Source organism: Micromys minutus, assembly GCF_963924665.1.
Source record: "Micromys minutus genome assembly, chromosome: 9".
In the NCBI taxonomy this organism is placed as follows: domain Eukaryota; kingdom Metazoa; phylum Chordata; class Mammalia; order Rodentia; family Muridae; genus Micromys; species Micromys minutus.
Genome location: NC_137978.1, coordinates 39,770,666 through 39,788,420, shown reverse-complemented (window position 1 = coordinate 39,788,420; position 17,755 = coordinate 39,770,666). Strand labels below are relative to the sequence as shown.

Below are 17,755 nucleotides of genomic sequence, written 5' to 3'. Positions count from 1 at the left end.
GGTGGGTGACAGGGCAATATGGGTTGCAGGTGACAAGGTTCATATATAAAAATAAATCTGTGGACGGTCCCCAGTGACTCAGCACCCTGTGTCATGCTGCTGCCTGTGCAGGGATGAGACCTGGGACCCCTCAGGATTCTAGGACCTCCTCATCAGAGGGGAGGTCTACCCTGGACACCGAAGTCCTGCCAACACAGCCAGGGACCCCTCTGCAAACAACTGGGGAGGGGAGGAGTTTGACCTTAATGACAGATGTAGCTGGAGATGGGGATGAGGTTCTGATCACCCAAGACAGGGTACTGGTCCCCATGAGTCTTGGGTGTTGGGCCAGTTTTCCCTGGAGGGAGGATGAGGAAGATTATGTGGGGGTGTTTCAGTTCCCCCAGTTCTGTCAAAGGTGGGAGCAGTATCTCAGTCTACTCCAGTATTCCTGCAGTCACTGAGCTCAGTCAAGTGCCCAGGAAGCAGAGCTAGAAATGGGGCTCAGAGGAAGAAAGAGCTGCTGTTGGCAGGTCAAAGCCAAAGGCACTGCTGGGAGTCATTGCTCCCCACTACAGGGTAGTCCCCAAAGGTGCATTTTGGTTTCCAGCTCCCTCCCCCAGGCTTTCTGCTAGACATCCTTGCTTGGATTCCGAGCCTGCTAATGACTATTCACCCCAAGGAGAGGACACCCTGCCCCTCAAGGCCTTGTTTAATTTTGGCTTTGTTTAAAAAGCCTTTATGGACACCCCCTGCTATACAAATATAATCTGCAGTTCACCTGCCCATTGCCCCTGTGCCCCTGGGGGATCCCTTCCTGGTGTGTGCCCTCCAAAGGTACTCCCTATTCTGCCTGCCCCTCTCCACTCCCACCTGCTCTGTTTCAGCCCATGCCACCCCTCCTCCCTACCATAGCAAAACAGGCATCCATCTGGGGTCATGTAGACAAACTGAGCCCCAGTGGTTCTGTCTACATCCTTTCTGCCCTCGAGGGATGGTTTTAGTCTCCAGGTCTCACACTGCCAGGACCTTTGCAGATAGGTCAGCCTAGCACCATACTCTGAAGAGCACACAGGGGGCCACGCTGGAGGGGAGCTGTACACTGTAGTGTAGGGACAGAGTGGCCTGAAGGGGCTCACCCAAAGATCCACTGTGCTGCCCAGGGAAGGGTCCTGGTGCCATAGGACAGAGCATGCTCTCTATAGGCTCTGACTTCCTCAAGTGAGGCTGTTCCAGCCTATCTACTCCCTCAGTCTCTCCTCTCCACCCTCCAGAATGCAGAGGAAGCCCGCTGTGCTCTTCCGAAAATCACTTCCAGTCAAATCAGACATCCAGCCCAGGGTGAGCACTAGGACTTTGTGTGGCCTACTAGGAGCCTGGCCCTCATCCTGAACTGCCAACTCCAAGGCAGGAATCCATCAGCTCTGGAGTTTCCACCTGAGCTCAGCACCACTTGCCTGCTAGGGTCTTGGCACCAGTACGCAGATAGACCTAGCCGAGGCACGGGATGTAAGGGACGCTACCCATTGGCTCAGGCTCCCATACTCAGGTGCCGAGGCAGAACCAATGGGTCTCTTGCAGAGATCTACACTGCCTGGCAAGTCAAAGCTCTCTGGGGAAATCAGGTGTCCACTGATTAGGCCCGATCCCCACTGAGTGTGGAAGCCCAAGGGGCCTGAGCCAAGACAACTGAAACTGTCTTCCCCAACCAACACCCTTGACACCCCAACCTTCCCTTGACATCCCAACCCTCTTCCTACTGTTATGTCCGGGGTCCTCTCCAGGGATCTGAACCTCGTTTTAAGACCACTAGGTCAGCAAGGTGTTGAGAGGGAAATGAAATGGGGACAACGTGGTACCGACCAGCTCAGAGCCCACTAAAAGTAAGAGCACTCCGCCCACCCTCGCAGGTCCATGGACAGGGTGGAGCTGCTCACACTTGCACCCCTTGACCCTGTAGCTGTAGCACTCGAGTCTGCAGGGCACTGATCCCACTAAGGAGGGCCTCTCGATGCTCCGCAGAAGAGATACCAAGGCTCCCCAGGTCCCTGCAAGGAGGAATAGTTACAGCCAACTGAGCTAGCCCCTCTCCTTCCCTTCCCATGGAGCCAACCCTCTACTTCCCCTTCTCTAGATAGGGAAAGGCCCAGGTCCAGGACAGGTAGGGCTTTCCCATGTAGGAAGGGGCTCTCTTGGGTTCCCTGAACCCTGGCCTTGGCTTCTTAGACTCACTGGGCAGTCATCTCAGCCACAGCCTCCAGGCTCCCGTAGCCTGCTGCAGAGAAGTTGTCCTTGTAGCGGCACAAGTCTAGGGCCTCCAGCCAGGCACCCACAGAGCCAAAGGAGGGGAAGGTAGAGAAGGCACGGTCTGCCAGGGGGGTGGGAGGCCTGAGGAGCAGAAAAGCTACAGTCAGATGACAGCCAGGATGTGGCATAAGACCCAGCAACTCTCTTGAAAAGTAGCTCGAGAAAGGACAAGGGGAAAAGTAAGGTGACCACACCCGGCGATGAACGTGCCTCTCATGGGCACCTAAAAGCCTCTGAAGAAGTGGGTCAGGACACTCAAGCAAGTGGAGTCAATTAAAGAGCAAATTCCAGACATGACTGCCTGGTATCAGATGTGCCTGAAGCAGGTGGGGCTGTCAGATCGGTCTGGACAACGGGCTGAGCTTCACACCTGAACAGGTAAGATGAGGTAGGTGGTCGCCGTTGGGGTTTGGGAGAATATTTATCTGACTGGCCTGGCTTAGGGGTCAGTGAAGATGTACCTGAGACAGGTGGCCGAGGCACACTTGGAGGGTTCTGGCTCCTGCCCCATCTTGCTCAGGATGCTGTGGATCTGGGAGAACCTGGGCCGCTCACCTGGGTCTTTCTGCCAGCACTCAAGCATCAGTCGGTGCAGTTGGGAGGGACAGTTCCTGGGGGGTGGCAGCCGGAAGCCATCCTCCACGGCCTTGATTACCTAGGCTCCAGAGATGCAGAGCAGAGCAGACAGGATATTCCCAGTTACCCAACACACATACCATACCACCAACATCAACATTTCACCACCACCACCACCACCACCACCATCCCATAGATCTAAGCAGGATAAGAGTGAAAGAGGAGCTAAGAGGTCAAAGATCACCGGACAGAGGTCAGGGAGCTGGAGTCATAGGTCACTTACATCTTGTCCAGACATGTCCCAGTAAGGCCGCTCCCCGAAGGCCATCACCTCCCACATGACAATGCCAAAGCTCCAGACATCACTAGCAGAACTGAAGTGGCCAAACTGTAGAGTCTCAGGAGCTGCCCAGAGTGCTGGGCTCCTGCCACTCTAGGTGGGCAATCAGGGCAGAGCAGGAGAACACTGAGTCACTAGCAGGCTTTCTACACCCACAGCCAGACCCACACATCTTCCCCATCACCCATCCACATCTGAGGAAGCTGCCCAGCTGACACAGGTATCACATCACCAAAGGGAAGAGGCCAGGCAGGGAAGGAGGCTGAACTGAGATAGAGACCATGGGGCTGGTGGGTTTGGCCAACAGAAGCAGCAGCATGTGGGACCCAAGGGAACTCCTTACCATGGTGGTGTAGACTGCTTCTGCTCGGTCCCGGGGACCCCGCCCAAAGCCAGAGATCTTACAGATGAGGCCACTGCTGACAAGCACTCGGCGGGCTGCAAGGCCCCGGTGAACATAGCCCATCTCTGACAGATACTTCATGGCCGACGCCAGCCCAGGCAGCAGACCCATCAGCTGCGCAGCCACCAGCTCCCCCTCGTGATGCTACAGAATGGGTGAGAACTGAAGATCATCCAGGTTACCCAGGAAACCACTAAGTCCCTCTGGGATTCAGTGGACTGTGAGCGCTATGTCAGCCCAATGGGAGCATCAGCAACCCCAGGCCCCAAGAGAAAATACGACATTGGTGTTTTCCTACCCAGGGCTCCAGCTGGTTACTCACCCTGAGGAAGTCATCAAGGGCCCCGAGGTTCATGTACTCAGTGACAATCATCAAGGGGTTTCCTGGATCAGGGACAGAGACACACTAAATTGCTGCCTCTGCCGATGAACAGCGCCCCCTACCAGCTCCACCTCAGCCAAAACAGCCAAAAGCAAAACCAAGTTTTCTAATCTTGCTGCCCACCCAGCCCCCTGCCCCCACCCCCCACCACACCGTACCTTCCCTTGCTGAGGTTTGAAAAAAAAAAGTCAACTGTTCATAGTGGAACAGAGACAAAGTCAGAGCTGCAAGGAGTCAGCTAAGAAAGATCATTCAGAGGGCCAATGATCCACTCCCCAAGCCATCCTGAGTGGCTAAAGTGAAAGCAAACTAAGGATGTGTCTGGGCCCACACCACCGCCTCGAAGGGCATCCCACCTGATACCCCGCTAAGCACAGGGATGTGCAATGCCAGGCCTACCTCGGGTGACAACGCCTTCTAGCCGCACAATGTGACTGTGGTCAAACTGCCCCAGGGTGAGGGCCTCAGCCAGGAAGCTGAGCCTCTGTGAGTCTGAGCAACCATCCCTCAGAGTGTGCACAGCCACGGGTAGTTCCTGGCGACCAGGCAGCTGCAGGCAGCCACAGCACAGGTCCCCAAACCGACCTGTGAAGAAACAGGCATCATCTCAGACTCCCGCCAACAAATGGGGTAGGCTGAACCAAGGTGACTCTGGGTCACAGGGTTCTTTCCAGCTTGCTGTTGGATGCTCCAGAGGTTGAAGCATTGTCACCTTGGTCTTCATCTTTTCCTTTCCTCTTGGCCTTAGTTTCCTTCTCTGTGACAGAGACACAGTAGCTTTGCATGTGCCTGTCCATCAAATAGCATTAAATGCATCAAAGCCAGGGCAAGTGATGACTACATCTATTCGGTCCTACAGCTCTTCCTGACTTCTGTTGTATGGGTTCTGGGGAGAGGCCTGTTTCTTGGAGCACAGAAACAAGCCAGCAAGGTGCCCTGAGCCTGGGGGCGGGGGTTCCATAGCAGCCTTTTAGGTGAGAAATTGAGGCTCAGAGCCCAAGAGGATGAGCTTCTTAGTCACTAGCTAATCCATCATCAGGTCTGGCCCGGAAGCTTTCTAAAAATCCTCTCCTCGCTGGTCCATAAAAGCCTGGGACTAAACTGAGACTGCACAGAGAAAGGTGCAGAGTGCGGATGTTCACAGTGACTTAGGGAACAGACCAGAGAATGCAGAGCCACAGATGCTTCAGGTGGGCGAGGGGCTTTCTAGGAAGGGATACCCTCAGTGCAGAGGCAGGGCTTCGGGCCCTGGATCGGGGACCAGCTTTTTGGAAAGAGGTGGGTGGGGTTTATCCAGTGGGCGGAGCTCCCTGATGAATCCAGGCTTCTAGGGTCCAGGGCTTGCCTGCTCCCAAGCTCTTCTCCAGGGTGACACTTTTGGCATCCAGCTCTTTGGCAAACAAATGCACAGCCTGCAATGGGTCCCCGCAGCTTTGGGGGTCCAGAAACGTGCGGCGTGTCGGGACTTTGACTGAGAACAGAGGAAAAGAAAGAGAGCCTGAGGAAAAGGGCTTCGTTGCTGGAAATAACAGGAGGTAGCAGCTGGGAAGGGACCAAAGACGGAGGTATGTGTGGCGCAAACGACTCACAGTGGAAATACAGCTCCTCTTCGTCATGGGCACTGCCACTTCCTTTGCCATCGCAGGGCCTGTGGGGACGCAGAGGCATCCTTTCACCAGGTGACCCCAGCCCTTCCCACTTCACCAGCGCCCAGGGCCACACCTCCTTCCACCTTGTGGGTTCTTTCATGCCCTTATCCACTGACATCTTTTTGTTTGTTTGGATGGATTTCTAAAGACAGGGCTTCTCTGTGTAGTGCTGTCTATCCTGGAACTCACTCTGTAGACCAGATTGGTCTACAGAGATTGTGGTGGTTTGAATATGCTTGGCCCAGGGAATGGCACTGTTAGGAGGTGTGGCCTTATTGGAGGAAATGTGTCACTGTGGGGGTGGGCTTTAAGACCCTCACCCTAGCTGCCTGGAAACAGTCTCCTCCTAGCAGCCTTCAGATGAAGATGTAGAACTCTCAGCTCCTCCTGCACCATGCCTGCCTGGATGCTGCCATGCTCCCACATTGATGATAATGAACTGAACCACTGAACCTCTGAACCTGTAAGCCAGCCTCAACTAAATGTTGTCTTTATAAGAGTTGCCTTGGTCAAGATGTCTGTTCATAGTAGTAAAACCTTGACTAAGACAGAGATTTACCTGACTCTGCTTCCCAAATTCTGAGATTAAAGGTATGCACCACCATGCCTGACTCACCAAACCACTTTACAAGCCTCCTTTTCTTCCTTCCCTTTCTTTCTTTCTTTCTTTCTTTCTTTCTTTCTTTCTTTCTTTCTTTTTTCCTTCCTTCCTTCCTTTCTTTTTCTTTCTTTCTTTCTTTTTTCCTTCCTTCCTTTCTTTTTCTTTCTTTCTTTCTTTTTTCCTTCCTTCCTTTCTTTCTTTCATTCTTTCTTTCTTTCGACATTTTAATCTTTTAAAAATTACCGCTCTTAGGCTGGAGAGATACCTCAGCAATTAAGAGCTGCTCTTCCAGAGATTCTGAGTTCAGTTCCCAGCAACCACATGGTGACTCACAACCACCTGTAATGAGATCTCATGCCCTTTTGTGGCATGAGGGTATACATGCAGATAGAGCACTCGATAAATAAATAAATAAATATTTTTAAAAATTACCCCTGTGTGTATGTATCTGTTTATATGTGTATATGTGTTTGTGTGCTGTGTGTGAGTGTGTGTGTGTGTGTGTGTATAAGTGTGTATGTGAGTGTGTATGACCAGCACTCCAGTGGAGGTCAGAGGACAGCCTGAGGGAATAGTTTCTCTCCTTCCACTATGTAGGTCCCAGGGATCGAACTCAGGTCATCAAACTTGATGACAAGCACTTTCACACACTGAGCCACCCTCACTGATTCTTTCTTTTCTCCATGCCCTCCTCTTTCTTCACCTTTGGCTGCCTCAGTCACAGCTGTAGCCATGGTTTGCAATCTGACAACCTCCTTCCGTCAGCACACAGACAACCCAAAGCATGATCTCTAGCCTTCAATCCCATTACTGTTCCTGGTGGTTTTGCTTTGAGAAAACTCCAGAAATTTGCAAGTCTACACCCCTGGCACAGAGCACCTTGCTACCTAGTCAGGAATAACAAGCTGATCCTTCCTGAGCCAGAGGCAAAGCCCAGGGCTCTGGATCTGGAGTCCTGGGGCAGGCCTTTTCTGGCACCGTGAAGGCTCTCTCTGGCTTTTGTTCTGGGAGCAAAGGGACCTGGAGCAGGGGAATGCCCTGATTTCATATGTTTTTTTGTTTTTTTTTTTTTTTCCAGCTTGGATTTGAGAAAGAAGATCCTAGCAGCCAAAAGGAAGCCACTCTATAGTTCCCTCAGGAGATGGCAATATCTTGAGCTATGGGGTGGCCAGTCCCAGTGAGAGATCTGTGGAAGGATAAGAAGATGACAGAACCATGGGACTTGGAGACTGCAGGTAGCTGCAGGGGGGGGGGGGGGGGGGAAAGCCCAGAGAGCTCAGGGAGTGCCACTGCCAAGCAAAACAGGAAAGTTCAGATTTAGCTCTTGACACATCTGGCTTATAGTGTGGATTTGTTAGCTCCTGGGGGATGGGGGATGCAGAGGAATGTGAGTAGGGAATCGATGGAAGGTGGATCTGCTCTGAAAATACAAACACCGGGCCCATGGACTCAGCCCAGGGAGCAACGAGCTGGGAGTGACCAGACTAGAGTGGAGGGAGGAGAGCTGAAGGGGATGGGAAGAAGATGCAGAAGAAGAAGAGAAATGGGCAGAGGATGAGCTCACAGGAACTGAGGAAGGAGAACGCTGAGGAGACAAATCCTACCAAGGAAGGAAGACTGGTCGGGAACGGTTTGTCACAGGAGAGAAAGGCATGAAAGGACTCTGACACATGCTCTTTGCAATGGATTGTGAATTCTTGCATCTAAGCATCCCCACGCAGTGGCTGTGTGACTGGGTGGCTCGCTTTTTCCTATGTAATAAAACCATAATGAAGACAGTCCTGCCTAACAGCATCACGATAACAAAGAGCTGATGGATATAATGTGGGTGTTTTGTTTTTGTTTCTTGTTTTTGTTGCTTTAAAACAGGGTCTCACTCTGTAGTCTTGGCTGTCTTGCCATTCCGTATATAGACCAGGCTAACCTCAAAGGTATGTGCCATCCCATCTGGCTTATGGTGTGAATTTGGACTGTCCCCAAAAGGCCTGAGTGCTAAACGACTTGGTCCACAGCCTGGGGTGAGAATGGGGAGGTGGTGAAGCCTTTGGAAGGGGTGGTCTGAGAGAAAGAAATTGGGTCACTGAGTACATGCCCTTTAAGAGAACACTGTGACCCCAGTCCCATTCTGGTTTTCTACTTACTAGATGCCAACAAAGTGAGCAGCTGCCTCTGCTTCAAGCTCCTACCGTGATGACTGGTCACCTACAGGACCAAAGCCATGGACCAAGCTTCAGAAACTGTGAGCCCCGTAGAACTTTCTTTTGTCATGAGTTGACTATAGTTGACTATAGTCACAGCCACAGATGGCTATCACACTTACTAAGGCTCAGTGTGTGGTCCGGGTAAAAATGGCCCTGTGGCCTCATATGCTTTGTCTCAAGTTAGTGGAACTCTCTAGGAAGGATCAGGGAGGTGTGCCTTGTTGAAGAAGATATGACCATACACACACACACACACACACACACACACACACACCACATTCACTCTCACCCATAAATAAAAATACACATGTCTAAAAATAAACCTTTAAAAGGGAAGTCTTATCATTAAACCCAATTACTCAGTATGATCATTTGCTCTCTGGTTCTCCTCACTGAAAGGCAGTTTGACCTGAAGTCGGCAGCTGGCCTGTAGCCGGCCCTATCTTATTCCAGTACACCTGTCTCTCTTGCCTCCTGCCCCCACTGCCCTGATGGTTAAAGCCAGGATGAGATGCTCCTAGTAGCTGACCATCTCTTATTTCTCAATGGACCCAGAGCATGGACCTAAAGTTAAGTTCCATGAAGAAGGAGTTCTCTATTCTTGCCCTGCCTCTCCTCCTCTTCCTCCCCTCCCCCACCTTTTTTGAGATGGCGCCTCTCTGTTGTGCTCTGGCTACCTTGGAACTCTATGTTGACCAGGCTGGCCTTAAACTCACAGTCCCACTTGTTTCTGCCTCCTTAGTGTGCATGCCTTTAATCCCAGCTTGTCAGATCTTCCAGATCCACCCTGCCCAGACACAAATGGCTCCTAGAGCTGCAGGACAATCATCTCTCCTCAGTCACCGGCAGTGCTTTGCCAGCATCAAAGAAGAGCCCACAGGGGGCTCAGACCCTGGGGATGTGGCTCCCCAGCCAGCCAGCCCACTTTTCCTCTACACCCATCTCTAAATCACTAGCTCTGCCTACCACAGCCCTAGACTGGAGCTGCCAAGGTTCCTGGGCATAGCAGTATGGCCCTGGGTAGGGTGGGGATACACACTGCTAGAAAGTCTCTGCTTCCAACCAGACCTGACCAGTCCTGGTCCCTCCCATTCTTTCTCCCAGTCTGCTCCCCTTTTTCCCCCAGTCCCCTCCCCTTCTTTCCCCCAGTCCCCTCCCCTTCTTTCCCCCAGTCCCCTCCCCTTCTTTTCCCCAGTCCCCTCCCCTTCTTTCCCCCAGTCCCCTCCCCTTCTTTCCCCCAGTCCCCTCCCCTTCTTTCCCCCAGTCCCCTCCCCTTCTTTCCCCCAGTCCCCTCCCCTTCTTTCCCCCAGTCCCCTCCCCTTCTTTCCCCCAGTCCCCTCCCTCATCTTCCGCACCATTTTTTTCTGCCTACAAGCTTCTTGGAGGAGAGGGACGTGGCTCAGACTGATGAGTTTCCCTCTCTGTCCCCCCTCTCTCCCACCCACTTACTGACTTTTTCTCTTTTCTTGTGTTCAAGGGGCTTCAGATCCCTCGAGGGCCAGGGCTGGGGCCCCGCGAGTGCCTCCTGAGAATTCTAATCGCACAGGAGCAGCTGGAGCTTGACTCCATCCTCAGCGATGCCTTCTGACATTTAATGAGTTAAGGAACTAAATCCCCTTCATCCTGGCACGGCTGAGCTAGCTGCAGTGCCTGCAGCTGCAGCGTGAGCAGCCTGTGGGGGAGGGGCCGCGCTGGCCACACTGCCTTTTTTGAAGGAAGGGGAAGACAAGGGCCCAGGCTGGCCTCAAATTCTCTATGTAGCTGAAGAAAGGCTTGAACCTCTGACCTCCTTGCCTCCATAACCTAAGGGGTGTGGTTGCTGGTTTTGCATTCCCTGGTGGCATTGGGAGCTATGCAGCAGTGTGCTTGAGTCTGTGAACTTGTCTGTGTGTGTGTGTGTGTGTGTGTGCGCGTGGTGCACTTATAGGTACTGGTGTGTACATATTTTATACACATGGGAAGAGAACCTACCAGAGGTCACCAGGATGAAGCCAGCTACCCACCTCCTCCAGATGGCCAGCACACTCATCACGGAGCCCAGGACCAAGAGGGCTGAGATGGTCACCACGGTGACAACCACTGCAGGGCTCTGATCCCTGGACCCTGGGGCAACTAGGGGGAAAACAAACAGGCAGCTGAGGCAGGCAAAAGACTAGGCTCCCAGGTAAGCACCAAGAGAGATTGCTGTCTCAGCCACCAGGGGGCTTCTTCAGTATATAGTAGCCAACACACACACACACACACACACACACACACACACACATATACATATACACACACATACACACACATACATATACACACACACATACACACACATACATATACACACACACATACACACATACACACATGCACACACATACACACACATACATATACACACACATACACACACATACATATACACACACATACACATACACACACATACACACACACATACATATACACACACATATACACATACACACACATACATATACACACACATACACACATACATATACACATACACACATATACACACATACACACATACATATACACACACATACACACATACACACACGCACACACACACACAGTGGCAATTGGAGTGCCAAACCCCTCTGCTTTCAGGCAGGGCACCTCAACTGCAGCCCAGCTCTCAGAGGAGAGTCCAGGTTGCTCGAGTTGGCCTCCCCTTATGCCTTTCAAGGTGACAAGAGACCCCCCAGAAGCTCTGCAGAGTCACAGCCTCTATTCTGAGTCCCTTTCCCAACATGGAGTATCCACCAGCAGCAGTACGTCAACACTGAGCGTGACTGTGTCTAAGACAGGCTGCTTAGTACCTGAACTATGCCCATCCTTCCTGTCTTGTCACTACGAAAGTCCTGGGAGGGTCACAGTCTCCAGTTTAAGCAGAGGAGCCAAGTTGAGGAAAGTTACTTACTTTGTCCAAAATCAACATAGCTTCTAAGTGATGTGAACACAGGATTTTGTGAGGGTTTGGTTTGGGTCTTAAAATGGAATATCTTGTGTCTTGGGCTGACCTCCAACTTGTGTAACCAAGGACAACTTTGAACTCCTGACCCTTCTGCCTCTGCCTTCCAAGTGCTGAGATTAAAGGTATGTGCCACCACACCCAGGTGAACCCAAGACTGGAGCCTATTTCCCCAAACTCCTGCCTAATGCCAAAGCAGTTTTGCAGCTGGACAGATACCCACAGGACCCCAATCTGCTTAAAGAAGTACACAGGCCCAGACTGAGAGACAAAACTAAGTAAGTTAATAAATAATACTTAACTATGAAAACAAAACATTACCAGAGATAGGGGTCAGGCTGGGATACTGAAGACACAGAGTCTGCATCCCAGGCCCATATGCACAATGGGGCCTGGAAAATGGTAAACAGCCCACGGACCTGGAGGATACACTGTGCAGAGGCAGAGGATACAGGCCTGGAGGATACACTGTGCAGAGGCAGAGGATACTACAGGCCTGGAGGATACACTGTGCAGAGGCAGAGGATACTACAGGCCTGGAGGATACACTGTGCAGAGGCAGAGGATAACAGGATGGAAGCTGAGTCTGGGAATGGAGGGAACTTAGGGAGACACAGCTAGAGGGCCTTGGATGCAGGCTAAGGAGAAAGAATTATCCATCTGGGAGGCTTATTAGAAACAAACTTCCTATTCCTGCCTGGCTGGAGAAGAAAGGACCAAGGTACCCTGTGGAGTTGGGAGTCAGGATGGGAAGGAGGAGTGTGAGACAGAAAGGTTCAGAAGATCTAGTAAGAAGGGGAGGCACTGGCTGCTGAGTAGAAAGATGGTTGTCTGTAACACGTTTGGAGTGAAGAAGGAAGAGGAGTGTAGCTCAAGCCTGGGGACCAGGGAATGTGGCCAGTCACACTGGGCATGGTGAGGTGGGCTCAGATGGCTTCCACCACCAAACACCTTCCCTATTTGCTTCCACTTGTTCAAATATCCCCCCAAGACGAGGCTCACATCTGCTCTTCCCAGCACCCACTAGATGTTCTGTCTACCTTCCTACAACCAGGATTTTCTCCATATTTCATCTTCACGTCTTTGGGCTCCCAGCATGTCCTATCTTGGATTATAATCCTGTGGCAGGCTGGGAAGAATTCTTATCTTGACAGCTGGTGCTACAATGTCTCTTGGGGGAAGCTGCCTTTGTTGGGGAAAATACTCCCATGAGCTGCACAAGGTAGGTGGAGGCGAGATCCTGAGGAAGCCAAGCTTCTGGCTGTGGGCTGAAAGGGAACAGGGAGGGACAGAAAGGCAGGGGACGAAGCAGGCACAGCACCAGGAAGCAGGACCACTGGGAGATCGGGGAATTTTCAGGTTCAGCCTCTCTTTTGTTGTTGAGATGTGATTTACACACCATTCACTTCTCTCTTCCTCCCTTCCCCTCTCTGTCTCCCTCTGTCTCTCTCACCTTCCTCTGTCCCTTTCATTCTTCCTTCCTCTCTCTCCCTCCTTCCCTTCCTTTCTTGGTTCTTGAGCCAGGATTCCATGTAGCCAGGCTGTGCTCAAACTCTAGGTTTCCCTTTCCTCCCCTCCCAGGCGCTGGGATTAAGGGTATGCGCCTCCAGCTTAGCTATTTATTGATGTCATCTCTGCCAACCTTGAGTTCCGAGTAGAGGTATTTGGCCTTGACCACCTCTCAGTGGTCATTTCTCAAGCTTCCCAAGTGCCTTCCTGGTCTCCTCCTTTTCAGAGAAGTCGGCTTGATGTGCTAAGGGTGGAGGGGAGAACGGATAGTGTGCCAAGGAAGATCTTTGTCATTCGTGACAGAGGGAAGAGCAGCAGGAAGGATCCCACAAGGGCTAGAAAGAGGTGACCTTGGGAAAGAGGATGTGTCTACTCAGGATGTTTCATGGAAGAGGCATCCTCCAAGGAGGGGGGCACACGCTGGCCCAGGTGTTAGGGCTCCCTGTGCTCCGAGGAAGATGTTCAGTGGGTTACCGAAGGGGGATCTCAAGTTCTTTCACTAAGATGTGAAGTGGCTTTTTTCTCTGTTTGTTTGTTTGGTTTTTTTTTTTTTTTTTTTTTTTTTTTTTTTTTTTGTTGTTGTTGTTGCTGTTTTGAGTTTTCTGGTTTCTGAGACAGAGCTTCACTGTGTACCCCTGGCTGTCCTGGAACTCACTCTGTAGTTTAGGCTGGCCTGGAACTCAGAGATCTGCCAGCCTCTGCTTCCCTAGTGCTGGGATTAAAAGCTCAAAGCTCTGCTGTGGCTCCCTTCTGGACATGCTTAATCCCTGCCTTTGTCTCTACCTGCATCCAGCATCTCTGAGCACTCACAAACATCACTTACCTTCCCCTGGGGTCTGCACTTCGATGCTTGGACTGAAGCTCTGAGCCTCCCATGAAGGCCCTGGGGAGGCCGCCCGGATCTGAAAAATGTATCTGGTAGCAGGCTTCAGGTTGGTGACAGTGACAGTTGGTGCCCCAGTCTTCACTGTAGAGTAAGTCTGCTCACTCTGACCCTGAACAAGATGAAGCAGTGAGGCCCCAGACCAGGACGCTGAGAGGAGGGGGCAGGGAGAAGCAAGGGACTGCTCTGAAGTTGGGTGAGGAAACCTGACCCACATACATCATCTTGAGAGACAGCAGCAGTTTCTTCCATAGAATCCCCAGTGCCTCTCTTCTCGAGATTCAGTCCCATAATATGCCAGAGCTTCCTTTGCAGGGGTGACCAGGTGGTGGCTACCAGGGCTCGGCAGTCCACGGGTGAGGTAGGCCAACACAAGCAAGCCTCACACAGCCACCTGCCCTGTCCTTGATGTTCTCAAGACTTCCCATCCCCCTATCATCTGCTTTGCAATGCAGAGGAAATCAAGAATTCTCTCATTGGCTTTGCTCTATTTTGATTCATAGATGAGGCACCTGGACTCCAGAGGGTAAAGCCTTTGCTTAGCTAGAGACTCAGGAGAGCACTGATTGCAACTGAGGGGGCTCCATCCTGTGCTGGGTCTTATGCAGCCCTTGTGAAGCCTCTCCTAACCCCCAATCCTTGTTAAGGAAGGACCAGTTGGGGTGGCACTTTTAAATCCTTCAGGTCTGATCTTTGCTGTACCCTAGCACACCTGACACCTGAAGTTCCTTTACATGCCCAAACTTCTCCCCACAACGCCATCCCTCCTGTCAACAGCTTGTTCTGAGCTTCAGGTATATGAATCCACCTGGATGGCTGAAGTGTCTCAAACAGAGAAAGACTATACTCACCATGCAGCCCCACTTGCTCCCCCTCCTCTCAGCCAGCAGCTCCCCATCCTGGTTCCCCAGGCCCATACATCCAAAATTGACTTGGTGACCCTATTTTTTTCCCCTGGGTACCCCAACTGTCACAGCTCTTAACAGACTTCTATTAAATCAAAGCCATTATCTGACTCAGCAAAGCCCTACATGCCGCCCTAGGGAGTGGAATCCTGTCACACTCGGGAAGAAGTTTCTCTTTAATGAATTAATTTGCATAAAAGGGAGGCACCATTTCCGAAGAAGATCATATCTCAGAGTTAAAAACACCAAATTGATGGGGAAAGAGAGCATGGGTTGGGAAACAACTTCATTCATCAAATCACAGCTGAATGGTTGCCACAGATTGAAAATGCCCAGGAGAAGAAAGGTGGGCGTGGAGGAGCATTCCTGTAATCCCAGCATGTGGGAGGTGGAGGCAGGAGGCTGGCTGGGGCTACGGAAGACCCGATCTCAAAATAAAAATAAGTAAATAAACCACAGATAGGGGCTAGAGAGATGGCTCAGCGGGTTAAGAACACTGACTGCTCTTCCAAAGGTTCTGAGTTCAATTCCCAGCAACCACATGGTGGCTCACAGCCATCTGTAATGGGATATAGTGCCCTCTTCTGGTGTGTCTGCAACAGTGTGCTCATAACATAAAAAGAATAAATAAATGTTTAAAAATAAATAAATAAACAAACCACAGATAAAAGAGAAGGTCATTAGGCTGTTTGTGAACAGAGGCATTTGAGGCAGCCTAGGGTGGGGATAGGACCATGATTCACAAAATTCAGCAGAAAGCTGGATGTGGCGTTGCACACCCTTGACCCCTTCGATCCCAGCACGCAGGAGGCAGAAGCAGGAGAGTCTCTGTGAGCTGGAGACCAGCCAAGCCTAATAGTTAAGATTGTCTCAAGCAAGCAAGCAAACAAAAACCAACCAAACAAAAACAAACCCAGCAAAAGTATCTTATAAAAACCAACTTGGGGGCTGGAGAGATGGCTCAGCAGTTAAGAGCACTGGCTGCTCTTCCAGAGGTCCTGAGTTCAATTCCCAGCAACCACATGGTGGCTCACAACCATCTGTAATGAGATCTGATGCCCTCTTCTGGTGTGTCTGAAGACAGCCACAATGTATTTATGTACATAAAATAAATAAATCTTAAAAAAAAAAAAAAAAAAAAAAAAAAAAAAAAAAAAAACAACTCAGACTCTGTGGTGCTCTCCAGAACTGGGGAGACAGAGATTAGGTTTATTCAGAGATAGAGATAATATTTACCTTGACAAAGGTCAAGATAAATTCAAGGCCAGCCTGGTCTACATAGTGAATCTCAGACCAACTAAGGTTTCACAGAGAGAACTTGTCTCAAAGCAAACAAAAAAATACATGAGGCGCTGTTTGCTATATAGAAAGCTGGGGATGGTGGTCCAAGCCTACCACTCTAGACTGAAGCTAGAGAACCGCTATGAATTCAGGGTCAGCCAGAACTACACAGCAAGACCCTGTCTCAAAAATAAAAATAACTCTATGGAATTGGTGATGAGCATCTATTTATTTATTTAGACAGGGGTTTTCTATGTATCCCTGGTTGGCCTGGAACTCACTATGTAGACCAGGCTGGCCTCCAATTCAGAGATCTGCCTGCCTTTGCTTCACAATTGCTGGGACTTAGGGTGTGTGCACCATCACACCAGGTGGAGTGATTATATATCTTATATATAATATATCTTATATATAACACATATTTAACATACGTGTGAAATTTAGTAAGTGATGCACCACTCACACCCTTTTATAGTAAGCCACAGAAATGAGGACGCTCATTCTAGAACATTCCCTAACCCCCAGCCCGGCAATGTGCTCCTGTGTCACACAGGTATCTGTGTGTGCCTTTCCTTTACAAAAATGTCTTTACATATTTACATATTTGTAAACTCAGTTAGGCAAAACAGACCTGCCCCATAGCCAGCTCTTCATCTTTGCTAAACCCCAAACCAAGGAGGTGAACTGGAGCTGTCTGTTGGTGAGGAAAGAGAGAGAGGAGGAAGGAAGAGCCCCAGGAGGCCTCGCAGCAGAGGAAAGCAGACAGGCTGGGATCTGGGCTGTTTCCTGCTGGGACTCACCTTCTCATAGTAGCGGATCTCATACTCCGTGCTGTTGGCTCCGGGTGCTCCGGCAGAGACAGGCTCTCGCCACGACAGCGACACGCTCTGGGGCTCCACACGGTCCCTACGGATTTCATCCTCTTCCCAGGGTGCTGAAAGTAAGCAGAGCGGGAAGCTTTCCTGTACCCACTGCCCTCAAGCGCTGGGTGAGGGCAGAAGGGGCGGGGCATGCACAGGGGAGCGTTGTTAGATGTAGGCGTGGCCTGTGGAGCCTGAAGATGCAGAGTCCTCGGACCAGAGGCTTAGGGAGACTATCTAGCCAAGACTTCTCTCACTTTCATTGCCTACTGGGAGAGAAAGCCCTTCTTGCTTTCCCAGTTCTCCTCATCCTGTTTGCTTCTCATCCTTCTGTCTCATTCTGTGGTCTGAAGACCCAAGAGAGTGTGTAGCCCAGATTGGCTTGTTCACGATGGAAGGGCAGACAAGCGAGGATTAGGAGAAAATCACCGCAACATGTTAAAGGACAAACGTGGGAAGCCCACAGCAAGCGTCACACTCTGAAAGACTGGGAACGCTGTCTGGAGAAAGGCCAGGATGCCACTCACCGCACTGTGGTGTTTAAAAGCTCTAGCCAGAGCAAGAAAAACAAAAGGCCGGATGGGAAGACATAAAGGCATCATGGGATGGCATGATCTTAATGTGGGAGACCCTATAAAGAATTTACAAAGGATTCTCAGAGAACCAGCCTCACCACATGAAGACTTAGGATGAGACTCGGCACAGTCAAGGGTTTAAATAAGTTTACCAGTAGGAGCAGCTGGTGACCAGCAGTGTCCTGTACAGGCAAGAGGTCCTCGAAATAGTGCAAAAGGCAGTATCAGATTCTGGGACACCAGGGAGTGGGAGAAAAATAGATATCAGATAGCTAAGGGCAGAGGTGAAGACAGCAAACACAGACGCTGCCCTTTGAC

The 17,755-nt window shown here is 50.8% G+C and overlaps 1 protein-coding gene across 1 annotated transcript in view; it reads right to left on the bottom strand.

Moving 5' to 3' along the window:
* Positions 1-1,912: 1,912 nt before the first annotated feature.
* EPHA10 (EPH receptor A10) overlaps positions 1,913-17,755 on the bottom strand; it is a gene marked incomplete at both ends in the record, with an annotated part of 32,740 nt that continues 16,897 nt past the window's right edge. Inside the window, 12 exons of the mRNA XM_080920780.1 lie at positions 1,913-2,027; positions 2,212-2,367; positions 2,748-2,941; positions 3,146-3,295; positions 3,546-3,749; positions 3,928-3,989; positions 4,387-4,572; positions 5,333-5,458; positions 5,577-5,635; positions 10,442-10,550; positions 13,757-13,928; positions 16,803-16,936. Coding sequence (XP_080776906.1) covers positions 1,913-2,027; positions 2,212-2,367; positions 2,748-2,941; positions 3,146-3,295; positions 3,546-3,749; positions 3,928-3,989; positions 4,387-4,572; positions 5,333-5,458; positions 5,577-5,635; positions 10,442-10,550; positions 13,757-13,928; positions 16,803-16,936 — 1,667 coding nt within the window. The remainder of the gene's footprint in view (positions 2,028-2,211; positions 2,368-2,747; positions 2,942-3,145; positions 3,296-3,545; positions 3,750-3,927; positions 3,990-4,386; positions 4,573-5,332; positions 5,459-5,576; positions 5,636-10,441; positions 10,551-13,756; positions 13,929-16,802; positions 16,937-17,755) is intronic.